The sequence below is a fragment of the Necator americanus genome, chromosome X (genome assembly GCF_031761385.1).
Source record: "Necator americanus strain Aroian chromosome X, whole genome shotgun sequence".
Taxonomy (NCBI): Eukaryota; Metazoa; Nematoda; class Chromadorea; order Rhabditida; family Ancylostomatidae; genus Necator; species Necator americanus.
In genome coordinates this window covers 21,610,244-21,629,289 of record NC_087376.1, presented here as the reverse complement: position 1 = coordinate 21,629,289, position 19,046 = coordinate 21,610,244, and the positions used below count along the sequence as shown (strand labels likewise).

Genomic DNA, 19,046 nt, shown 5'->3' with positions numbered 1-19,046 from the left:
CGCGGAACGAAGGTTCGAGAGAAATCTTCAATCAACACATATGCCCCTTTCTTCCCAGGATAGCGATTTCATTATCCATTGCAATGCAGTAGTGAACAGCTTCGGCGATATAGTATCGCCTTGTCGTACCTTCTTTCCAATGGGTATGGTGAGAGGGCGGTGGAAAAGCTGTATCCTAGTCGTGCATCGATCGTAGCAATTGGCTAATGTCCTCACATACGACGCGTCCACACTTTCATCGACAAGCGCTGACAGTATTGCATTCGTTTCTACGCTGTCAAAGGCTTTCTGATAGACGACGAAGGTTAGAACAAGAGGCAGGCGGTATTCCCGGCAAACCTCTATGACACTCGACACGGTCTGGATGTGGTCCAAGCAGCTGAACCCTTGGCGGAATCCAGCTTGTTCTTGAGGCTGGGCTTCATCCAGCGTCCTAGATATGCGCGTGAGGATGATCTTGGTGAACACTTCGTATAACACGCTCAACAAGCATATCGGACGGTAGTTCCGAAGATCCTCTCGGTCACCTTTCTTATGGATAACAACGGTTCGCGAGGTCTTCCACTTGTCTGGGATCCTTTCTTTCTGAAGGTAGAATATCATGTGCGCTGCTAAGATTACATGATGCGGATGGCCACCAGCCCGAAGAAAGTCTGCTGATATAAAATCAGGTCTGGGGTTTGTGTTTCATGCTCTTGATAGCGACTCGTACTTCCGAAGGGAGAATCCGTGGTGGAGCTTCACCTGTGGGGATGATCAGGCTTGACACAGGAGTTGATGAACGGAAAAGGTTCAAGTAGAACCTCTCCGTAATGATTTCCATCTCTCGACGAGAAGACGTGCAAGTCCCGTCTTCGCTCAGCAAGGCTGCTAGCGGAATATTATATTCGCGGAGATCCCTGCAGCTCTTCTTTAGAGCCGTTCTTCTTTGTGCTGCTTCAAGAATCTTCTTCCGCCTGTATTTGAAAAGATCCTCCTGCAACGCTTTTCTGCAGCTAGTGTTTGCTACTAACCGCTCAATATGCGATGCATTCGGATCAAGCCTCAAAGTCCTTCTTCTCTCCAACAATTCCTTGGTGGTCTTCGAAATTCGATCCAAGTTTGTCGTGCTTGGCTTTAAGGCACGTTCAGCACTAGCTCGTAATCCTCTGAGCAGCATCTCGTAGTCCACGTTTGGGTTCTCCTCGATGTACCAGTCACCTTGGGACAAGGAGTCCTCGAGTACGCAATCGTCGTAGACTTCTTTTCTCCTTCGTTGCCGATAGCAGATGTTCTTTTCCATCGTGTGGCTAAGTCGCATTTTCGCACGAAAGAGACGGTGATCAGAACCACTACAAAAGGATGGTAGTACTGAGACGTCAAGTAGACACCACCCCCGGTTGGTGAGTATGTGGTCGATCTCCGCACGAGTCACGCCATTGGGCGACTCCCATGTCCACCGACGATGATCTTTTTTCATGAAAAGAGAGTTCCCATGAAAGAGGCGAGCGGCGGACAACAGCCCGTCAAGACGATTGTCATTTTCATTCCGGTCGCCTAGTCCAAATCTTCCATTCCTGTATTTCTCTTTTGTTGCCTCTCTTAGTCTTGCGTTGAAGTTGTCGACAACGAATTTGTAGATAGACTTCTCGTTGCGGATTACTTCCTCCAGCTCCTCGTAAAACGCGTCCAATTCGGGTTCATCAGCTACTGATGTTGGTGAGTAGCAGTTGATGATACTGATGGGTTTTTGGCGCAGAGGGCGGAGGCGAAGAATGGCCAGACGAGGTGACAGAGTCTCGTGAGAATCGACAAGATGGACGACAGATGGGTGCACAACAAAACCAACACCGCCTACATTTCGCGAATGACGAGTGTACCGTCATTCATGTGTCGTACGTCGCTCCTTTTGCACTTGGTCTCCTGCAGAGCAATCACGTGATATTTGATACGCTCTGCAGCTCCGAGAAGGGCATGCAGGTCAGCGTCTGTGGACACTGTTCTCGCGTTGTAAGTACACAGTCTGAGACAGTCTCCATGGCGAGTCATGCGTGTGTCGCCTTGGTCCAGAATCAACGACGTCCTGAGCAACCTGAGATTTGATCGCCTCTCACCGGTCGCCATATCGTCCGATGTTTGAGATGGAAGGGCCCAGTGTGCAGGGTACTGAGGCAGTGTATATGCTGAAGTGGCAAAAAGACTTTTCCCCAAACTAAGCAGCAATGCCATGGTGAGCTTAGCTTTCACCATAGGTCGTCGCCCAACCTATATGGATCAGGGAGCCACCTTGCGACATTTTGCCAAGACGGTGGTGCATCTTAGCAGTGGTTTACTCTTAGCTAGGCTTCCGATTCCGAGAAGTCGGAATGTCGGATGTGTCGAACTCCTTCTCAGCTTGGGAGACCCTGCCGGAGGACGAACCTCCGCTGTGCATCGCAGTTCGATGCTCAGTGTCACCTCCACGCCACAATGAGGCGGTAAGCCGTTGTGGAGGACGCTTCATCTTTGACGCCGATGTGGAGTTACTTCGTCAGGCGAAATTATGTCTTGTGCCCAACTAACCCACCTGATTTGTGGGGTTGTTTTGACTTTTTGCTGAGAAACTCCCAAACTACATCCCAACCTAATTAGTCGCCGGGATCGCTTTAGGTCAGTTGAATTTTGAATCTTTATTACATGTTCCATCCTCGATAGAAAGATACAAAACGAATGACATATTAGGCTAGATAGACAACTATTACGAACGTGAAATTAACAGTGGCAGGAACAAACTGCAAATTTGTGATGTGAAACTTTTCCGAATCAACCAAAATAAAGGATAAAGTGTCTGGCGTTAATCAATCCACTTGGGATGTGTCACCAGGTTCAATTCAATTCAGAATCGTTCGAGGTTTACGAACGTGTAACTGGCCTATACTTGCGCGGGGTCTAGCCAATGTGTCAAGTCAGTGTTTTCATCCACCAAACAAGTCTAGTACCAACTTATCGACACCGGAGGAATGAAAGGCTTGGTTAGCATCAGGGCGGACTCGAACCTCCAATCGATCGTGCAGACAGCGGAGCCTGTTACCGACTGCTCTACACCCGCCCCAATCAGCCAAAATATTGTCTGCTAACTGCTTTGTAAAAAGCTACAAAGCAGTAAGAAGCATTAACAGCAACAATGTTAGACGCTGGCTCGACATACCTCCAACGGAACAAACATTAACACATTAACACAGAACACCAAAAAACAGCATATCCCTGTGTAGAAGACCCTCATCTATGCGCGATGATTTCGTCATAGGTGGAAAGATCTTGGAAGAGTTCCGGTTGCTACCCACACCTGCTTAGTTCAGAAAGAGGGCCGATTGGTATCGTGTGCTTATCCTCATACATACATACTAAGTGCACAGCACCGGAATACTAAATGGTCCTAAGGTGGACTCCCATGCTTTGTGCTATGAGTTCCGGTTGCTAGCCACATTTGCTTAAAGGCATCACCCCACGAATCTGAGGTGGTGCAGATTTAAGATGGAGTATTCGTATACAGGATGGGAGACTACGGAGAGGGGGGTGATTCCGTCCATTTCTTGCTAATTGCCGTAAAAAACGGCCCGGAAGATGCGGCGCCGCACAAGACTGGCGCGCTCCAATCGAACCTCTTGTACAAAATGGTGCGCCAAAACGAATGAAGCCGTATCTTCCGGGCCGTTTTTGATGGTAATTAGGAAGAAATGGGCGGAATCAGCCCCTCTCCGTAGTCTCCCATCCCGTATACGAATACTTCACCTGAAATCTGCACCACCTCAGATTCGTGGGGTGATGCCTTTAAAGGCATCCCCACGAATCTGAGGTGGTACGAATTTTAGGTGGAGTATTCGTATACGGGATCGTAGATTAAGGAGAGGGGGTGATTCCTTCATTTCTTCCTTATTGGCGTAAAAAACGGCAGCTATTCGCTACAACGAGTTCAGTTGGAGCGCGCCAGCCGTGTGTATACGCCGCATCTTCCGGGCAGTTTTTTACGCCAATTAGCAAGAAATGGACGGAATTCATCTCTCCATAATCTACGATTCCGTATACGAATGTTCCAGCTGAAATCCGTACCACCTCAGATTCGTGAGGTGATGCCTTTAAGTCAGAAAGAGGGCCGCTTGGTATCGTGTGCTTATCCTCATACATACATGCTAAATGCACAGCACCGAAATACTAAATGGTCCCTAAAGTGAACTCCCATGCTTTGTGCTATGAGTTCCGGTTGCTAGCCACACTTGCTCAAAGGCATCACCCCACGAATCTGAGGTCACAATCCAAAGTGGACTCCCATACTTGTGCTATGAAACGAAATCTCCAAAATACCAAAAACATGCATCGATGTCATGCGAATAGCTAGGCGTTGCTAGCTCTATCTAAAAGGTCTTACGTTTGGATGCAAGGTCATTTCAGACCGCATGAAAAGAAGAGATCTTTAAGATAGATTCCGATAGGCTATTTAGGGCGAGCACGACTGCTTTTGGAACGGCTGGACGGCAATCAATGGATTTAAAAAGATATGTATACAATAGAACAGTTCATCCACACATACCTCTTAGCTTTACAAAAGCATCACGGCAAATAGTTCCTCTAGAAGACAGATTTACCGGAAGTTGTTGGATGATTCTCTTTAGTGCTGCATCCTTGTAGCCACAACCACCTTCCATAAAAAGAAAAACCGGAACATTCCACGAACGCACAGAGATGTTTCGTAAAGAGCAAGAAGTGCACGGAAGATAAAAATTACAGAAGCAAACGTCAACCCCAAAGAAAACAAGCGTGTAAACGTTGGTCACACCGAGAGAGATCATTGGTCTTATCTAAACCTACTTAAACGGCTGCGCGGGCGGTCGCGTCGCTGCGCGCCGGCCCGCTGCCACTTCTGCCTTTCGGCGGCTCTTCAGAAGCGTGAGAGACTTTAGTGTGTCACTCGTACTCTAGTGTAGGCACTCGTAGCTATTCGACCTGAGGTAAGTAGGTAAAAGTGATAACTTCTACTTTCTTTTACTTCTTCTACCTTCGCTACACCTGCTACATCGTCTATTCTAGCTTTAAATGTCTGTTAACTGAGGTAAGTTATTTCTAGATATGTATTCTATGTTGTGACTTCTTTCTCACTTGAACAGTCTTTGTTTCTTGACACGTGCTAATACAAGCGTAATAAAGTCACACATTGCGAAAGTGGATGGCGTCGAATATATTGTTACCTGTGTAGTTACACACACTGCGCAGGCACCTACGACATGACAAAACAATATTTTCTGGTTTTGAGTTCTACGCCCTTCAAGTCTTCCTGGGCTCGGCAGGTAAGTTTTATTTCTCGTGAATTTCTCTAGTTTTTTTGTCTAGTTATTTGTCTTCGGTATGTTGTTTGTGTTCATTTGCATATACGCTCTTTTCCACGCTTTTCCTCAAACATAAATCTTCTCCAATTCACGCGATTACATCTGATATTGTAATTTCATCAATTTTTCTTCTTCATTACGGTTCGTTTCACATCGCTTGGTGTACCTTCTGTCATCCTTTGTTGTCGCATGTATATGATCATGGATAACCGTTGGATGCTATGGAAGGGAAGCTTGGTGCATGATGTAGCAGATATAGCGAAGGTAGAAGTTATCACTTTCACCTATTTACCTCAGGTCGAATAGCTACGGGTGCCTTTTGACAGTAAAGGCTCTCATGCTCGCGAAGAGCTGCCGATTTGGTAGAAGTGGCAGCGGGCCGCGACGCGACCGCCCGCGCAGCCGTTTAAGTAAACTTGGATGAGACCGATGAGTTCTCTCGGTGTGACCGACATTTATACTCTTGTTTTCTTTGGGGTTGGATTCGTGCTGGGTAAATAAAATCTGGCGGAAAATCTATGCAGTTTGGAACTTACAACAGACATTTAGTCGTCATTAATTCAACGCGAAGATAGTGGCTGCGAAAATATGGACAGAGGACGTTGTGTGTGGACGACACGTTCAACCTAACGTCCTATGCGCTGAGAATGGGCACCGTAACTGTTGCGGATGGGTGGGATAGAGCTTTGCCCCCGCTTACTTGCTTTCTTATAAGTGATATATCATTAGTACATTGAAAGTTGCCACTTTCAAATTCTTCAGATTTTTTCAGAATGACTGAGGCAGAGGTGGGCTCATTGTTTGAGCACGTGAAAAGGTACCTGCCTTCGTTCCACACGGAGGACTTCATGACGGATGACACGAACACATTCTGGAAGGGCTATAACAAGGTCTTTCGTCTTTCGATCATCTTCGACTAAGCGGCTCCTGCGCTTATGGCATGTGCAACAGGCCATGAAAAGGAATGCCAAAGCGACACTTATCAACGTGTGTACCCTTTTTTTCTAGGTTGCTCTTAGCGAAAATGAGTCCTAGTTACCGTTTTTCAGCGTGATCTCTTCGAACCGTTCTTCAGGAAGATGAAAGAGATATGCCTCGTCCGCAACAGAAACGTGTTCGTGGCGAAATACACGTTGATACTGGGGTACCTCCGTAAAAATGAAGAAAGCGTTCTCTCATCGTACATGGAAAATTCATGGTATGTGTTTTCTGATCAATTGATTATTGAATATAAACTATCTCCTTTTGTAGGAGCGATAGAGTGGACCAATGGGCAGCGTTCGGGTGGCTAGGGTCCTGTGTAAACACTTCTATGCTCTGTGAACGTTTCCATAAAACGCCGAAGCACGAGATGTTGGAGGGAAAGGCCAACGTTAGAGCAGACAGGCTTTTGCAGCTGCTCATCGCACTAACCACCGAACTAGAAGAAAAGAGAGAGATCATGATTGGAACGTTAAGCAAAACCTTTTTGTTCCATCGATTGCACGCTATATCATTTAGAAGGAAAGCGGGCTGAAGGAAGGAAAGTACAGGCTCCAGCAACATCATAAGGCGCCCACGTTGGCTGTCAACAAATACCATGGGCAGCGGCACCTTGTCTGTCGCTGTTGCTGGTCTTGGAACCTGGGAAGTGAAGGACAATGGAAGCTCATATTGCGTGGAAGAACAATATTGTCCATGCGACGAGGAAGTTTGAGAATAAACTTCAATGTTTAAGGTTTAAATTTGAGTAATTATTACAAGTTTAACAATCATTGGCGTAGAGATGGATGTGCTGCATGCCCATATGCTTACGCCTGCTCTTGTCCCACGGATGTGAGACGTGGGATTAGCTGTACGCATGTCCATGCAGCTCTGTTATACGCAGCAGCAGGTAAATCTAACAGGCTATTCGTTATCCAGTTTATTAGTCTAACTTTCATATGTCTGTAGGACGCCGCTCGCAGCAAAATTGTGGGTTGTCATTGTCTTCGATAGAGGTGAAGAGGCTGGGAGTGTGTAAGGAGATGGAGAGATGATGGAGGTTCTAATGGATGATGAAGTGGAGATTGCAGATGTAGGTGTAGAGGAGATCTCAAGGAGTTCACCGGATATACAGGACGGGAACAGAGACCTTCTCCAGGGGATTGAAATGGTATTTATAACTGTAGTCTCTGGTACGGTTTTCAAAAACCAATAATATATATTCAGGAAAAGGCATCGATACGAGAAGATGTCATCAAAATTATGAGAAGGCCAACAGAAGGCGCTCAAATGAGTATGGAGCAAACGCTGCGCAATTTGGAACGATTACGCAAAACGACGGACTCGTTAGCGGATAACGCTGAAGGAGCCACCACAACATGCGCCTTGCATGCCGCCCAGATGTTCCTCTTGTCGGCTATTTTCAAGCTCCTACTCCGATACGGAAATTACAGAAGGTTTGAAGTCAATTCTATGTGAAATAATTTCCCTTAAAATGTTTGTTTAGCGAGCCCATCTGCGCAAGGAGGAGCAAACTATGCGACGAAAGTCACTGCTGGACATTCGGGACTGCGCGAAAGAAGAGGACGCGTGTGCTGTTTGTCTTCGGATACAGCCAAGTAGTAGCACAAACAATTAGATTTGTTGGATTCAGTGTCCAACATGCGAAGATTGGATGCATACCGAATGTATCAGCAACAACGTGTGCCCTCACGATGGAATAGAGTTAGGCAGCAGTGATGCGTAGGGTTTCGAATCGTAGGAATGTGTATTTACTTGATGTGATGGGAATGTACATGCAATGTATATAATGATACAAATATGAAATTTGGTGATGAGAATAATACACACATACAAATACAAATATACAAATGACATACAAATATTAGATGTAAACTTCTTTATATAATGTAAAAACTTTGTAGAAACACACGTGATAGCGTCTCCTTGAGAGCATCCAATGGCTCCCATGATTACATACATGCGATAACAAAGGATGACGGAAGGTGAAGCATACAATGACAAAGGAAACGTGAAGAAATAGGGAAAGAGGTTGTAATTAGTTATAATAACGTGAAGTTATAATAACGTAGCGTAGTGGCATTCATTAAACACATATTGTTCATCACCTTGACCTTGATCACCTTGACTCCCGTTGATCTTCGAACTGGTCGAGCGGGCGCCAGTAATTCTTCCATTTGTCCCGATCGCGTGCCAGAGTAGCCCAGTGGTTCCTCCTTTCGCGTGGGACACGAAGAGCATCATATTTTTCTTTCAAGGACTTCGTGAAGAAATCTGACCATCGGGTCGGCGGTCTTCCTGTAGTGCGCCTAATATCGCGGGGAACCCAGTCGCTCACGGCTCTGGTCCAACGGTTGTCATTAAAGCGCATCACGTGTCCGGCCCACCTTATCTTACTTTCCTTGGCAAACGCGGCGGCGTCTCTAATCTTCGATCGCCGATGTAGGAGAGAACTTCCAATCCCGTCCCTCACTTGCGTGAAACAGGATACTCCTAGCATCACTCTCTCAATTGCGCGTTCAATGACGCTCACCGCGTTTTCTTCCTGTTGGTGTTGAAGAGGTGAGCACGAAGCCGGGGTGTTCCTGGTCTTCTTCACTACATCCTCGATGCTCTTGTACGCTCCCCAAGCCGCTCGTCTCCTCCTGCCCAGCTCGGGGGTCAGGTCGTTCATCATGTTCAGTTCCCGAACCAGATAAACATAGCTGGTGCATTCGGATATGTTCGTTCCGTTGAGCGTGAATGGGGCATCCGAGACCCATCCGTTCCGCATGAACATCGTCTTTTGTAGATTCAGCTGAAGACCGATGCATCCACATGTTTCGTCGAATTCGGTCAGCATTCGTTCCGCTTGGCTGATGCTAGGTGTTACCAGTACGATGTCATCAGCAAAGCGCAAATGGTGTAGCTGCCGACCATCAACCTTCACTCCCATGTCGGCCCATTCCAACTTTCGCACTGCGTTCTCGAGGGTGGCTGTGAATATTTTGGGTGAAATTGTATCGCCCTGTCGGACCCCCCTCTTCACGTCAATGATGATGTTCTTGTAGAATGGCGAAATTCCGGTCGTGAAGTTACTGTACAACTCTCGAAGTACCTTTATATATTGAGTAGGGACGCCTTGGTTGTCCAAGGCTTCCACGACCGCTTCCGTCTCAACCGAGTCGAAAGACTTCTTTAAGTCGATGAAGGTGAGACAGAGCGGCATCTTGTACTCTCGTGATACCTCGATGAGTTTCGAAACAGTGTGAATGTGGTCAATCGTGCTGAATCCTTTTCGAAACCCTGCTTGCTCGCATGGCTGTCCTTCATCCAAGACTTTTTCAATCCTATTAAGGATTACTCTTGTAAAGAGCTTGTAGATGACGGACAGTAGGCAGATTGGGCGATAGTTGCCGATGTCATGTAGATCTCCCTTTTTATACAACAACACGGTCTTGCTGGTCTTCCACTGTTTAGGAACCTTGCATTCCGACAGATAACGTGTAAAGAGCCTCGCCAGGGTGTTGATGAGTACTGGCGGAAGGCTCTTCAGGTGTTCTGGTCTTATTCTGTCGGGACCGGGTGCCGTACGATTTCTTACCGACATGATAGCATGTCGTATTTCGGACGGGAGAACCTCTGGAATGACTTGTCCATCTTCCCTCAGATGGTGAGGAGGCAAGTGGACATGGCTGTCGAAGAGATCAGAGTAGAAGTCGTAGATGATTTTCTCCATCCCCCTTCTCGATGCAATGGCTGTTCCCTTTGGGTTCCGGAGAGCAGTCATCCTCGTCTTGCGACTGGCGAAGTCTCGACGGGCATAGCGGATGCTTTTCCCCACCTCTGCAGCTTCAGCCAGCACTTCTGCTCTTCTCTCTTTAAGGTCTTCCTTTATCGCCTCTCGGCAAAGCCTTGCGAGCTCGAACGTGAGTTCTTGGTTCCCTGCGGCTCGTGCTGCTCCACGCTGGCGTATCAGCTCAAGAGTTTCAAGAGACAGACGCCTCTTGGTGGTTTTAAAACTCTCAGCCTTCTTCGCGCAGTCGTGAAGGTGTTCGACAAGCCGGTCATATTCCTCGTCGATGTTGTCCATTGCAGAATCTTCCCAAAAGCCGACTAGCGTAGCGAAGAGATCCCAGTTGATGGTAGTCCTGGGATTTCTCTCTCTGAACTTGGCGGCTTTCTCTGCTCTCCTTGTGAAGGAAAATCTTCCTCGGAGGAGGCGATGGTCCGATCCCGTATAGAACTTTGGTACAACACCGACGTCCGTCAGGCAGAACCTTTTATTGACGATGATGTGGTCTATTTCATTACGGTACCCTCCGCCGGGTGACTCCCACGTCCAGCGTAAAGAAGAGGGCTTCTGAAATTGCGAGTTCCCATGGATGGTCTTAGTCGTCATGATGAACTCGGAGAGCCTCTCTCCCTGGTCATTCCATTGTAGGCCGTGGGTCCCGATGTGAAGTTCCTCCGGCGTTCTTCTTGGGCCAACCTTAGCGTTGAAATCGCCAACTATGACCTTGTAGAAGGCATGATCTTCTTGGTAGAACTTCTCCAGGTCCATATAGAAAGCTTCGACTTCTTCTTCTTCGTAGCTTGATGTTGGAGCGTAAACGACGAAGATAGTCAAAGCTGGTATTGGGCCACATCTTCTCATCCGCAGACGTCCGATTCGGGTCGTAAGTTGTTCAAAAGAGTCGATGTTCTTTGCCATATTCGTGTTGACGAGGACGCCAACTCCACCAACACCTCTACTGTCGCATGTTCCTAAGAACAGTTCTTCTCCAGTTTCATATACAGCGTTGAGAGGGTGACGTCGTCTCGTCTCGGTCAGTCCGATGACGTCGTACTTGATCTTCTTGGCTTGCATCATCAGATCTTCGATGGCCGCTTCCTATGCAAGCGTACGTGCGTTATAAGTACAGATCGCCATCCTAGTCCTTTTCCGTTTTGGTAGCCTACACGACTCCTGCAACCCCGTCCTACCTGGCGCTACCGTACCAGGCTTTCCTCCGGAATCAGGAGACTCTTTTCTATTACTGTGTTTTGCTTAAAAATTTTAAAACCCATGGGCAGGTTGCAAGCCTCTAGTCCCATGAGTTTCTGGGAGAACTTTCGTTTTCCCGGTGTGGACATGTGGAGCTTATTTGTTGGAGGCGACTCCAAACCGCCTCCCTTGCACCTCCCAGTCACTTGATTGCAGGCTTTTGGCCGGACGGACGTGGGATACAAGGATGTCATGAGTCAGTCCTGGCTCAGCAGAAACAGGGAGTCCATCCCCTGAATCCACCTGCGTCTCTGGGCAAGCGCAAGGTCGCTTTTGGTCCGCGTTTAGCCCCCTATCCGCCACCCGGGGACGCGCCACGTAGCCTCGCGACTAACCGGCTGTGATCCCTCTAGTGAGGGAGATCCGTGGACATATTGTTACATACATATTGTTCATATAGGGAAAAAAAGATGATCACACAACTGACACATCAAATAAATAAGGCTACATTTTTGTCATATTATCCATCGCTTCCCTGCAACTCTGCTACGTCGTGAGGGCACACGTTGTTGCTGATACATTCGGTATGCATCCGGCCTTCCCATGTTGGACACTGAATACAACAAATTTGATGGTTTGTGCTGCTGCTAATTGGCTGCATCTTAGACGCCTACAGCGCACGCGTCCCTCTCGTCTTGCGCACAGTCCGGAATGTCCAGGACAGGCTTCCGCTTAGCCTCCTCTGCTTTGCGTAAGTGGGCGCACTAGAGAAATATTGTAGAGAACTTTTTACATGTGATTAGTTTGGGGACGCTGAGGAGGTACCCAAGCGAATTGGGTGCAGCCGATGTGTGTGCCAGTAGCAGCGATCGACGCTACGCTTGTCCAGGCGCACTGTCCATCCTTAGGCTCCGCCTACCCCTTCCACCGAAGACGCGAATGATACTTCTACCTGGATATCCTGACAAAACGAGCTTATAAGGAAATGAAGTGATAAGAAATAAGCTCCACAATGAGAAATCCGTTTGTAAATGAAGATTGCTCGGTAAAAACTATATACTGTAGATATATGTATATGTATATATATATATATATATATATATATATATATATCGGCGACTAACTAGAGTAGAACTTGAATATAAATCTTTACTCATACAAGAAGGTAGAAATCGTAACTATCAGAATATAGTTTTGAAAGTAAGTTTTCCCGTTATTTCACTCCATATTTTTTCATGCTTAGAAAAAGAGGTTTTATCTAGAAACAATCGCTGACCCGCGATCATACGGCGTCCTGTCCACAAGATATGCCTCCAATATTGTGTGTCTGCAAGACAGTTTTCGCACAGTTAGGGCGATTCATAGCATCAATATCACTCGAACACCAATAAAACTATCTAACATAAATTAGTATTACTTATTAGATATTACTAGTATCACATAGCACTTGAAAAGTGAAGCGAGTACGAATGGGATTTCAAAAACAAATAAAACCAAGCACTAAATTCTTCAAGTTCTGAATCCGATAAGAAATAAGCTATCTCACATCACTCCATGCACGCTTTCCCATCTGCGCTGATTGCAGTGGTCATTATCGCATTCTGGAGTTCACATACCTTTGATCAATGTACCTAGGCTCAGCTGCAAAAAGTACATGGGCGGAGCATCCTGCATGCGTAGAGGAAAGGTCCGCTATCGCGGCCGACCGCAGCGCAGCGCAATCATCGACGCACACAACTCCTAAGGATATATTCTGACAGCCGTTCTGGGTACCTCCTGATGCGCACCCGATTAGTTTTACATCTTATGCAGTTTCCTGCAGTGCAGAAAAGTGTTTGTATGCGAACGTACACAAAATGCATGCAAGAGACAAACAAGCTAACAAATTAGCGATAGAAATGAGGAGAAATAATACTCACATGACACGCAGAGGAAGATATAAAGGAGATAGAAACCAAAATCAGAAAATATTACTTTGTCATGTCATAAGTGCCTGCGTGGTATGTTTAGTTACACAAGTGGCGTTATATTCGATGCCATCCACTTCCGCCTACCTCATTTGATTCTTTCTAGTGTAGCCCCTTACACAGCAATAAAAAACTAGTTATAATAAATTGATTTAATTAAACAAATTGACACTCAATTAAAAAAGTGAAAATAAATGGTGTAATATAACAAATATTGATAATTACTACTAAAATATATACCATGAGTTACTTGACTTAATTTGCGGCGGGTGTTACGGCGTAACGCGACTGCCCGCACCTTCGCCGGGGTGTGTCTTTCTTGAGCATCCTCCGAGCCCATCCTGTTCGATCGTCGGCTAGAGTTCGCAAAGAATCTACCCATCGGTCGCTATTCTACAGGCGGCGGAATTTCACGTCTCTACTGAACTGCCTGTAAACGCCGAGTATCTTCATATCTTCCTTCACCACCTCCGTCCAGAACTTTTCTTTATGCCTTTTCCAATTAGCATCTATATGGAAGCATCCTCAGGACTACTTGGACAAGAAGAAAAGACAGTCTCTGTAGTCGAGGAGCAGCTCTTCAATGACAGTTTATTGCAGCAGCTTGTAGACAGCGTAGACGGAGCTTGGAAGCAACTTAGAAGCGACGAAGCAACTTAATACAGCGAGAAGCGCGACCCTTATATACAGTGATAAGTGGGCGGCTTCATGGAATGCTATGTTGTGGTTCGTTAAGTAAGGTCAGCCAGTAGATGACGTTTCTCGAAGTTACAGGATTACACAAAGGAAAAAGTATAAGAGAATGCAATACAGTAAAATTTACAATGACAAGAGACAATACAACAATGGATGCGTGTAAAGAGGGTCCCGGCGGAATTTCCAGCGTGCCCCGGTCATGCCTCGTCAGGGCGATTAGCGATGGTGCGTGTCCTAAAGAGATTCACTTTCGTTGGCACCTAAATAACTGACTCTGCTTACCTACCGCTAATCATACGCTGCGTTACCGGCTAGGATCTGTATCTGTTGAATTGTTCTGGAGAATCAGACACATTCACTGCAATTTTGTAACTTGAGGTGATCTCAATTTAGTAATCGTACCATAAGCAAGAGAAATCCTCACGTGAAGTTTGAGTTAAGGATGTATCTAATAGCTTTAAATTACGTGCATAAAAATTTTCTTTAAAACGGAACATTCCAGCTCTCAAAAGTAATGAGAATTAATGTTATCCTGTAACTCCCAAGCTTTTTTGTAGCCTAACTTATTTCTGGACAGAGGAACCTTCTGTATCTCTGACTTCCAGGAACTTACAGGAAGAAAAAGAGTTCAAATTTGGTAAGATTTCTAGACTTTCTGAAGGTGATAAAAAGACAAACTCACTGCCTTTCTTTATTAGAACACCATACAAAATCCCATGTACTTCTATCTAACGCTATTATTCTTTGACTTATTCGGTCATTTCGACAGCTCACACCACTCTTCCTTACATATTTCCTTGTAACTGCGCAGTTTTCTGCGTCTCTGTGGTAGGAAGGACATCTATGGCGGTTGTCTGCGTCTTCATGAACGACTGGAGCGTGACCTCGTCGAGATATGTTCGCGTATCCGCCGACATATCCAATGGGCACCTTATTTCTCGGAGGCATTCGCGGAGAATCCGCCCCGGGACCCTCTTTACCTACAACAATATAATAACATAGTACAATATGTTATTATATTCTTTATTATTTCTTTATTATTATATTTATTATTATTATTACAATTCCCCCTACAACAATATAATAGCAATATAATAGCATAGTACAATAACAATAATAAGAAATAGATTAGAAGCAGAGAGTCTGTATACTCCCGGCTCTTCAATGATGGCGTTGACGATCGTGCGGTAGCCATCATGGATTGACGCTGTGCGTTGGTTCAGTGGCGTATTGTTGACTATGTATGGCGATCGATGGTGGCGAACTGCATTGACTCTGATGTTGAGGAGGCAAACGAAGATGACTGGCGTGATTGCGAAGGCGATGGAAAGAACGCGAAGCAAACAGCGTCAACTTGGGCTCCACAGCAGCGATGAGCGACTTGAACTGATGGTAGTGCGGCTGCTTCTGCTTCGTCCTGCGTTGAATTTTTGAACTCCGACTTGGGAGGAGTCCTCCGGGCCGGTCTGCTGAACCTGAGATGCACCATTGGCGTCGACGAAGTTTTGGTCATCGAGTTCCTTGGTCGTCTTGATCCTTGAAGCCTCAGCCTCCGCGGTTGTACGGTTTTGCGCTGTTCGATGCTGTTGCCGTGGCCTTCGCTTGTGGTGTTGTGAAGTCGTCTTACATTGCTAGGTGGTCATCGTTTGCCGTCATCCGGGACCATAGGTTGTGAGGAATACATCCTAGTAGGATGATGAGCCGAAAAAGCGGGAAAGGAGAGTGTGGTAGTTGTTACAACCTTGGAGCATTGATGAGAGTCGATAAGCGTGAAGGAACTAAGTCATAGTTGCTTCACGTGTCCGTTCTTGAAGGCAGTTGATTGAGAGAAGACACGTCGGCAAAGGGCGATGACGATCAGTCGTAGTGTCGACTACGACTGATCGTCATCGCCCTTTGCGACATGCGACAGATGGCCACAAATACTCGAATCCTGCATGTCCAGAAGAATGCGTAGTCAATGGAGATCGCAGCAGCAAAGGATAGTGCAGCGATGACTTATATCCTGAGAAGATTGTGTCAGCTATGTGGGCTATATCCGAAAGCACAATTTCGTCGTGGACAATGCTTTCTCCGTCGATGATTCTCTTCACTGTCCCGTAGATCGTGCGGACCCATCGCAGGATTCGAGAGATCTCAAAGCTTCTTTCTCTGGTGCCAAACGAAACCGTGCATTTCAGCTTCAGTCGGGCTTGCGTGTGAGTGAACCTGATTTGTGACGTGGTTCCTTCGGGAGAACATGGAACCGTGAAATGTTTGTCGTCACAGCGAATGGCGGCTCTCGTTGCTTGCTTGGTACTTGTGCAAGTCACATTCGAAACTGCTCCTTGGGTGCAGTGGTAGCATCCTTGAGCTATTGTGTTGGAAATCGTGCAAGTTGAATCTGTTACCTCCTCGATTGCCGCAGTGGCATCCCTTTTGAATGTCACCAAGAGCTCGGCGGTGACCAGTGTAGGGATTTTTGCGATTACCTCAGTGTTGCGAACTGCTTCGAACGAGATCCATGGTCGGCGAACAGGCAGTCGGTTCTTGATTTCGTCGTAAAACACCGAGGTCATTTGTTCCTTCACGTTGGCCAGCTTCGATCGTGCAAACACCAGGTGAGAAGCACATTCGGCCACAATATACGCGCAAGCTGCCACTGCTTGGGTGCTGGCATCAGCAAAGACAACGGAGCTTGACGTGTGAGTGGAGCGGTGAAATCTCAAATACTCGCTTGTAGCCATTCACTTGAGCGACTGTTGCAATCCATTCTTGCTCATGCTCGCTCAAGAGTTTGGTGTCCCAGTCGTAGCCCGACTTCCACAGGAACTGCAAGAACAGTTTTCCTTCCACCAGAAGTGGGGTTAACCAGCCCATAGGATCATAAATCGAGGCGATTTGTTCCGAGATTGTCCTCTTTGTGACTGCTGATTTCGCACCAAACCGTCCTTCGATTACGACTGTATCCTCTGGCGAATTCCACATTATTCCAAAGACTTTCGTAACAAGTTGCCAGCTTTTGTCTTGTGGTGGGATGGCGTCGTTGACCTCGTCGTCATTGAACAGGTATCCGCGAAGATTCATGTTCATCTCGGTAAATATCGCTTTGGATTCTTTATATTTCTTCAATGCTTCTTCAGTGTTGGACGCAGTGAAAATCACGTTGTCGACATACACATTGTCATGGAGTTCTTTTGCCAGTTTCGCATGCTTTGTGTATCCTTGTAGATGGTATTTGATTGTTCCGGCCAGCAAGAACGGCGAACAATTCAATCCAAAGGTGACACGTGTGAAACGATACGTTACAATGTTCAACCCTTCCGGCGGCTGCAAGGGGTCTCGGACCCACAAACAGCGTGTGGCGTCCCTGTCCTCTACGTTAAGATGGACTTGTAAAAAGGCCTTCTCCACATCCGCGATCATTGCGATATGTCCGACTCTGAATCGGATGAGCATGTCTCGCATGACTGGCAAAATCACTGGTCCTTGATGGAGGACATTGTTCAATGACGCTTTGGCCTGATCTTGAAATGTGCTGAGGTGTCGAACACAACTCTCAACTTGGTGAACTCCTTCATCGGCGTAATCATAGCTTGGAGACTGAGGTAGTGGACGATGTTTCCATTGGCAGGCTGCTGAGCATCTACTTTCTCAATAATACCTTTGTGGATTTGGTCTAGAAAAGCCTTTTGATACTGCTGCAGTATGTCCGGCGTAGTTCGAAGCTTGACAAGATTGGAGCAAAGGCGTTTGAATGCTATGGGCTTGTTGTCCGGTAACAAGTGTGCGTCTTCTTTCCACGGTAGTCGGACATGGTATCCATCGTTATGGCGCTCGATTGTGGATTCGAAACTATTCCGTACCATCTTGTTGACTTGCTCTTGCTCCTGAGCCTTGGTACCGGCAAACTCCTGAATTCCAGAGGACTGTAGCGCGAGAAATTCTGCCCATTTCGCATCTTCATTTGTTGTCGTTGACGAAAGGGCAGTTACTGCGCTTTCTTGATTGTGTTCATGAATTCCCCCATTGACGAGATATCCCAGCAGTGAGGGGATTAGTCGTAGTCCTGAAGGCAACGTTTTCATTTCCCGATCCTTGTCGTCGATAAGAGAAAACGCATCGTTGCATCCGAGCAGACTTGTGGACGCACCTCTGCGAGCTTGTGGCTGACAGACAGCTGAATGTCGTTCTCTGCGAGGTACCCTTTGTCTTCGTTGGTGAGCTTGCTCTGCTGGAGACTTTCCGTCAGGTACTCAATGCGAGCGACCTTGAACCAGTGAGGCTTCCCACGGCCATCGAAGATTTGCAGAGAAGTCACTCCGCACTCATTTTCCTTTGGCCGTTGTTCTCCGAATGTATGATATTCATTCGAAATGTGTCGACATTCTTCAATTGAAGGCGTTTTGCGACGTCGACGTCTTCAAGAGGAAAGGCATATGAAAGTGTGGTGTCCGACCTTGTTGCAAATCCTGCATGCGCCTTTCGAGCATTCGCTGGCTCTATGGTTCGGCTCTCCACAATTCAGGCACAGGGAGTTACGCTTCATACGATCCAGTCTCTGCTCATATGTAGTGTATTCTGGGCAGTTTCTCGGAGAGTCTTCAGGCCTCTTCAGGCCATTCTTCTCACAGAAGAAGCACATGAAGCCTTTCCTCTCGTCGGCCCATCTGCGTGTGGACTTCTTTGATGTAGGAGAGTTGCCTTTGCACTGCTTGAACTCTCGCCCTTAGTCATCTTTATCGACATGGCGTTGAATTTCTAATTCGGTGTCGATGAAATTGTTGCAGACATGTGAAAGAAGAAGACTGGTGGTCCATGCTTGTTCTTGTTCTTGTTTTTTCCTCAGAACGTGGCGCTGGATTGGTTCGTTGAACTTGGACAAGACTTGCTTCTGAAGTAGTACGTTTTCGAAGGATTCTCCTTTGAGTGTCATCTGGTTGATGATCGATGACAGTTCCTCCTGAAGGATCCTCTGATCTTCTATTCGGCGACTTCTTGCTTGGCACTTCTCGAGTCTTCCAGTCAGTTCGTTTAGTAGCAGTTGAGAATTGCCGTATTTCTTCTTCAAATGGTCGATGGCCATGGCATAGTTTGAGCCGCTAACTTGAAACT

At 46.6% G+C, this 19,046-nt stretch overlaps 9 protein-coding genes across 17 annotated transcripts; 1 reads left to right on the top strand and 8 right to left on the bottom strand.

Annotated features, from left to right (window-relative positions):
- Positions 1–27: 27 nt before the first annotated feature.
- RB195_024655 (uncharacterized protein) lies at positions 28–2,229 on the bottom strand (the record flags this gene model as incomplete). 4 transcript variants are annotated; one of them, XM_064212509.1, is made up of 3 exons in its annotated part: positions 28–585; positions 713–1,833; positions 2,094–2,229. In XM_064212509.1, 3 exons carry the CDS (start codon positions 2,227–2,229, stop codon positions 28–30), a joined length of 1,815 nt encoding a protein of 604 aa, XP_064068390.1. The 4 variants fall into 4 exon arrangements, with proteins under 4 accessions (XP_064068390.1, XP_064068393.1, XP_064068391.1 ...); XM_064212511.1 differs by lacking the exon at positions 28–585 and having other exon boundaries at positions 668–1,833; positions 1,860–2,208; XM_064212510.1 differs by lacking the exons at positions 28–585; positions 2,094–2,229 and adding an exon at positions 1,860–1,869 and having other exon boundaries at positions 668–1,833.
- Positions 2,230–5,986: 3,757 nt separating this feature from the next.
- On the top strand, positions 5,987–8,042 carry RB195_024654 (uncharacterized protein; the record flags this gene model as incomplete). 6 transcript variants are annotated; one of them, XM_064212508.1, is made up of 13 exons in its annotated part: positions 5,987–6,012; positions 6,112–6,229; positions 6,291–6,326; positions 6,389–6,537; positions 6,591–6,711; positions 6,840–6,898; positions 6,976–7,029; positions 7,103–7,212; positions 7,272–7,292; positions 7,394–7,473; positions 7,530–7,759; positions 7,810–7,892; positions 7,957–8,042. In XM_064212508.1, the coding sequence occupies 13 exons, from the start codon at positions 5,987–5,989 to the stop codon at positions 8,040–8,042; spliced, it is 1,173 nt and encodes a 390-aa protein (XP_064068384.1). The 6 variants fall into 6 exon arrangements, with proteins under 6 accessions (XP_064068384.1, XP_064068385.1, XP_064068387.1 ...); XM_064212506.1 differs by having other exon boundaries at positions 7,272–7,337; XM_064212507.1 differs by having other exon boundaries at positions 6,840–7,029; positions 7,103–7,154; positions 7,192–7,212; positions 7,272–7,318.
- Positions 8,043–8,442: 400 nt separating this feature from the next.
- Positions 8,443–11,175, bottom strand: RB195_024653 (uncharacterized protein; the record flags this gene model as incomplete). Its single annotated transcript, XM_064212502.1, has 1 exon — positions 8,443–11,175. One exon carries the CDS (start codon positions 11,173–11,175, stop codon positions 8,443–8,445), a length of 2,733 nt encoding a protein of 910 aa, XP_064068383.1.
- Positions 11,176–15,189: 4,014 nt separating this feature from the next.
- Positions 15,190–15,465, bottom strand: RB195_024652 (uncharacterized protein; the record flags this gene model as incomplete). Its single annotated transcript, XM_064212501.1, has 1 exon — positions 15,190–15,465. One exon carries the CDS (start codon positions 15,463–15,465, stop codon positions 15,190–15,192), a length of 276 nt encoding a protein of 91 aa, XP_064068382.1.
- Positions 15,466–15,838: 373 nt separating this feature from the next.
- Positions 15,839–16,510, bottom strand: RB195_024651 (uncharacterized protein; the record flags this gene model as incomplete). The annotated part of the gene is made up of 1 exon (XM_064212500.1): positions 15,839–16,510. The coding sequence occupies one exon, from the start codon at positions 16,508–16,510 to the stop codon at positions 15,839–15,841; it is 672 nt and encodes a 223-aa protein (XP_064068381.1).
- Positions 16,511–16,610: 100 nt separating this feature from the next.
- Positions 16,611–17,399, bottom strand: RB195_024650 (uncharacterized protein; the record flags this gene model as incomplete). Its single annotated transcript, XM_064212499.1, has 1 exon — positions 16,611–17,399. One exon carries the CDS (start codon positions 17,397–17,399, stop codon positions 16,611–16,613), a length of 789 nt encoding a protein of 262 aa, XP_064068380.1.
- A 38-nt stretch (positions 17,400–17,437) lies between these two features.
- RB195_024649 (uncharacterized protein) lies at positions 17,438–18,019 on the bottom strand (the record flags this gene model as incomplete). Its single annotated transcript, XM_064212498.1, has 1 exon — positions 17,438–18,019. The coding sequence occupies one exon, from the start codon at positions 18,017–18,019 to the stop codon at positions 17,438–17,440; it is 582 nt and encodes a 193-aa protein (XP_064068379.1).
- Positions 17,438–18,424, bottom strand: RB195_024648 (uncharacterized protein; the record flags this gene model as incomplete). Its single annotated transcript, XM_064212497.1, has 3 exons — positions 17,438–18,086; positions 18,137–18,320; positions 18,391–18,424. The coding sequence occupies 3 exons, from the start codon at positions 18,422–18,424 to the stop codon at positions 17,438–17,440; spliced, it is 867 nt and encodes a 288-aa protein (XP_064068378.1).
- Positions 18,425–18,660: 236 nt separating this feature from the next.
- On the bottom strand, positions 18,661–19,017 carry RB195_024647 (uncharacterized protein; the record flags this gene model as incomplete). The annotated part of the gene is made up of 1 exon (XM_064212496.1): positions 18,661–19,017. The coding sequence occupies one exon, from the start codon at positions 19,015–19,017 to the stop codon at positions 18,661–18,663; it is 357 nt and encodes a 118-aa protein (XP_064068377.1).
- Between the last annotated feature and the right edge of the window lie 29 nt (positions 19,018–19,046).